This window comes from Acomys russatus, chromosome 4, assembly GCF_903995435.1.
Source record: "Acomys russatus chromosome 4, mAcoRus1.1, whole genome shotgun sequence".
Classification (NCBI taxonomy): domain Eukaryota; kingdom Metazoa; phylum Chordata; class Mammalia; order Rodentia; family Muridae; genus Acomys; species Acomys russatus.
The window spans coordinates 21,653,620-21,658,245 of record NC_067140.1 but is presented as its reverse complement, the minus strand read 5'-3'; the positions used below and the strand labels follow the sequence as shown (position 1 = coordinate 21,658,245).

The 4,626-nt window shown below is 50.9% G+C and overlaps 1 protein-coding gene across 1 annotated transcript; it reads right to left on the bottom strand.

Moving 5' to 3' along the window:
• Nucleotides 1-478: 478 nt before the first annotated feature.
• Mc3r (melanocortin 3 receptor) lies at nt 479-1,555 on the bottom strand. Its single transcript, XM_051144964.1, has one exon. The coding sequence runs from the start codon at nt 1,538-1,540 to the stop codon at nt 548-550; it is 993 nt and encodes a 330-aa protein (XP_051000921.1). The 5' UTR covers nt 1,541-1,555; the 3' UTR covers nt 479-547.
• Nucleotides 1,556-4,626: the final 3,071 nt, after the last annotated feature.

Below are 4,626 nucleotides of genomic sequence, written 5' to 3'. Positions count from 1 at the left end.
CGCAGAGGGAAGGCCACCACATCTCCACGCTATTTTCTTTCTGCAGGGGTCGGGGAGGCTGGCACAGAAACGGGAAATGAACGTCACATTGTTTTTACACAGTTGTAACCACATGAATGGAAACTCCGGTCTCTCACAGATGATGAGCAAAAGCTCTCCACGAAGCCGACAGCTGGAGGTGGTAGCTGTGAGCAGATTTGCTTACCAGAGGTCTGAGCACGCTTTCTGTCCACAAGAGCCCTCCCGTCTGGTTGGCTTGAAGCACAGAGTTGCTGGGACAAAGCAGGTGAACAGGCAGGAAGTACAAGCCCTGGGTGCCTAGGGATGATCACAGAAGACACCCAGCGCAGCCTTCCCTGATTCTTCCAGAGACTACACAGTAGAGTAGACTCTAACTTACCCATATGCAGATCCGCGTAGACGGCCCCTTCCACGCCATGTCCCAGTGTAAAGACAAGGCAAGCACAGCTACGGTAGTTAACGTTATGAGTGTTGTTTTTGTCTCCAAGCCCCTCTTGGCTAGCTCTGGAGCACCTCCGGAGGTACCCTAGCCCAAGTTCATGCCATTGCAGCCACAGAGAATCTCCTTGAATGTGTTTCGCAGCTCCAGGCTTCGGAAAGCATAGATGAGGGGGTCGATGACCGAGTTGCACATGATGAGGACCAGGTAGGTGTTGAAATGTGCCGTGTAGCAGATGCAGTAAGGGTTGGTGGGGCAGGTGATGATGAGAACCAGGTGGAGGAAGAAAGGGGCCCAGCAGAAGATGAAAACCCCGAGGAGGATGGTGATGGTGACAGCCCCTTTCATGCATGAGTGCTGCTGTGGGGCCACCCCGTCAGCGGGTGGCAATGCTGCGATGCGCTGGACATGTAGCCTGGCAAAGAGGAACATGTGGATGTACAGGGTGCCCATGAGGAGCACCATGGCGAAGAACATAGTGATGAGACACACGATGACCATCTTGCTCTCGGAGTAGATGATGAACATCACGCCGCAGATGCCGCAGCAGACCCAGATGGCCACAATCAAGGTGAGGGCCTTCCTCACTGTCATGATGCTGTGGTAACGAAGGGCATAGAAGATGGTGACATACCTGTCCACGGCGATGGCCAGGAGGTTGCAGATGGAGGCCACCAGAGAGATGCAGATCATGGAGTCGAAGATGTTGTCCATGTGCTGGATGAATTGGTCCTCCAAGGTCAGGGAGTCGCTGTTGATAATGGCAATCATGATGGTCTCCAGGGAGTTGGACACGCTCACCAGCATGTCGGCTGCAGCCAGGCTGCACAGGAAGAAGTACATGGGAGAGTGCAGGTTGCCGTTCCTGACCACAGCCAGGATCACCAGGATGTTTTCCATCAGGCTGACGATGCCCAGAGCCAGGAAGACCTCTGGCTTGATGAAGACCTGCTCACAGAACCCACTGCTGCTGCTGCTGCTGCTGCTGCTGCTCAGGTTGTTGCCAGAAGGGACTGCAGGGTGCTCTGAGAGGTTAGGGAGGGTCGGATAAGCAGAGAACAGGCAGCAGGAAGAGTTCATGGTTAACAGACAGGCCAGTCCCAGCTGCGGCTCCTGCAGGGTCCTAAGCTGGGGAAAAAAATCCCACAAAACAACAAAACAAAATAAAATGAAATCCTCTCCTTTTAGTTGCTTCTCTTGTGGATGGTCCTCAGTCTAGACTTTAGTTCTCTCCAGAAAGAGAGAGAGAGAGAGAGGGAGGGAGGGAGGGAGAGGAAGAGAGAGAGAGAGAGAGAGAGAGAGAGAGAGAGAGAGAGAGAGAGAGAGAGAGAGAGAGAGAACAGAAACAACTTTCCTTTGCGTCTCTAACACTCGGTGCAGACTCTAATCAGTCCGCCACATCCCCTGTCGCTCTGACCTCCTCTCTCCTGGTCTCCTCTCACGTCCCCACCGGTTGCTACAGTTACAGCTCTACTCAAAGCAAGGTAGGGGTTGTGGGACTTAACGCTAGACATGAGAAGGGAAGAGCACTCCGGCTTTATGCACCGGAATTCCTACTTCATCTCCAGCACAGCAAAATGACCACTGAGCAGCTGGCACCCTCTGAGTGACAGCAGGTCGGGGCTCTGGGTTCCACTGGGGAGATGAGGAAGCCGACTGGCGCCCTCTGCAGGCCAGACTCCTCACCTGGCTCGTGCAGGAATGGCTGGATAAAGAGAGATTGGCTTTCATTCTTCCACGAGTGGGTGGTTTTGTGGGCTGGTGTGGGTCAGGTCTGCACTGGGTGTAAGGAATGCAGAAGGAAGCGGAGAAGTGCTAGCCCAACTCCTGCAGACCCCCCTCCCCCACGCCCCGCAACTAGAATATGGAGTGGAAGAAAGAAATCAGAGAGTTGCACGCGCACACACGTTGGCAATGTTGCAGGAACCCCATAGCGAGGAGGCAAGTAACACAAATGATGTGAGTTACACTGAGTTTTGTTTATTTACAAAAACATATGAAAACCACATCCACACCAATAGTTCATTAAATGGACATTGTACCGTATCTAAGGCACAGTGTGCGCACCTTAATTTAAAAATAGTTTATCACTAAAACATGCCAACCATTCCCTGGCCCTTTGAGGAGTCTTAGGCTTTTTTTGCTATGGGAAGGAAGTGTCTTGCTCCAACGCTGATGGCTCCTGATTGGTCACAGTATGATGTCTGTAGGCTAGGGTGGTCACTGCTACTTTCTAAATTACATCAACATCTGGGCCTGGTAGTGATGTAGGCTAGTGGGAGCAAAGTTTCCTGTTTGTGGAGAGTTGAAGTGTGTATATTCATGGCCAAATCATCTTGAGCTACTTTGCTTTCTGGAGACAGGGTATACCAGGCTGGCCGTGAACTCACTATAGAGCCAAGGATGAGCTTAAACTTCTGGTCCTCCTGTCTTTGTCTGCTGACTGACTGCAGGATTATAGGCATGTGTGTACCATGCCCTATGTATCCAGTGCTGGGGATTGAACCCAGGGCATCATGCATGCTAGGTAGGCACTCTACCAACTGAGCCACATCTCCCAGCCTGTCCCTTGCCTCTAGACCATATAATAGCCATTTAACACCCAACTTTGAGTGTGATGTAATGTCCTGTGGCTATCTCCTATCAGGTGAGACTTTTGGGAACCCAATAAGTTCGCAGATCACCAATTTCCACCCATCCAAGTTAAGCATCTCATGGCACAGTTTTGGAAATCTAAATCAAGAAGTCTTTCACTTTGCTGCCAAGGCTACAAGCTATCCCCACTAATATGTTTGAAAAGTACCTGGATTTATTGCTTTCTTTTGTTTTGTATCTACAAAAACTTCATGAAAACATTTGCACACTGAAACCTATACTTGGAGGCAAGTTGAATCCATATTCATGGGCTGTGGTCACTCATCCTCGTCTCCAGAATAAACGACACCCTTGTCCCATTTGCTGTGAAAGCTGTGCTTTGTTTTGACACCAGAAAGCTGAGGCGGGAGTGTTTTGAATTCAGGTCCTGCTTGAGTGATGGGGTGAAATCAAGGCTACACTAAGCAACTTAATAAGATCCTGACTCAAAATTAAAAATAAGAGGAGGGCCGGAGATGTGGCTGAGTTGTGGAGCACGTGCCTCATATGTAAGGGGCGCCGAGTCCAATCTCCAGTGCTCCAAACCAAATAAAACACGAAGCAGGGAAGCTGCTGGCCTGAATGATTTTTCCTTTCTGCAGACTTGTCTCTGCAGAGTCTCACGTTCTCAGTGGCCTTTCACTCACAACAGGACTTCTCCTTTTAGATGGGAGCTGTGCCTGGCAGATCCCTGCTGCAGCCTGACCAGCAGAATCTGTGTGGTTCAGTATAGGACAGTGTGACGGACACAGTTGGGAAAGTCTAGGGGCCCGTGGGGCAAAGGAGAGGGGTTCTAATCTGGATGGTCAAGGAACCTTCCCAGACTGGGCAATATGTAGGTTTTGACTTCTATGAAGAGATGATATCTAATGTGTGGGGTGGTTGGGCTGGAGGCTGGGGGTTAAAGGATATAGAAGGGAACTGTGGTTCTCCTCTTCCCTAGGGACTGTTGGCTACCAGCCCACTGAGGCAAGAAGAGCAGAAGACGAGACGCAGGCTCTGGAAAGCCATAAGCACAACAGAGATCAAATACTCCGGCAACCACTCCAGGAGCTAGTTCAACTTTAATCAGGGAGAACAAAGGCTATATAGCCATTGGGGAGTGTGTGTGGGGCTTCCAGGATAGGCGTTCATAATTGGTTGAAACCAGGCACTTTAACAATGCTTGTTCTGCATTTGGCAGTACGCTCCTATTATGTGAGCGGGAACACAGTACCTAATTATTCTACAGGGGCGGAGGTGGGGGGGGGGAGCTAGCAGGGAGCTGTGTCAAGGCCATATATCAAATGTGGTTAGGGGCATCTATGTCTAAAGACACTCTCCAGATAGAGTCAGGCAGAGATCTGGAGGCCTTGCTGGGGAGAGGGAATCCTACACCTAACGCCAAGCTCAGAATGGCTATCCAGACTGGGAGGACTGCAACCTCAAACAGCCCGGTCCTTCCAGCAGGGACCAAGGGAGGAGCTGCACCTGGTAGGGCTGAGGTGGAAGACGGCTCTGAGCAGAGGGACAGCCATGTTTACAATCTGGAG

Coding starts and splice junctions, on each gene's coding strand:
- Mc3r (XM_051144964.1), bottom strand. CDS start 1,540: ATGAACTCTTCCTGCTGCCTGTTCTCTGCTTATCCGACCCTCCCTAAC.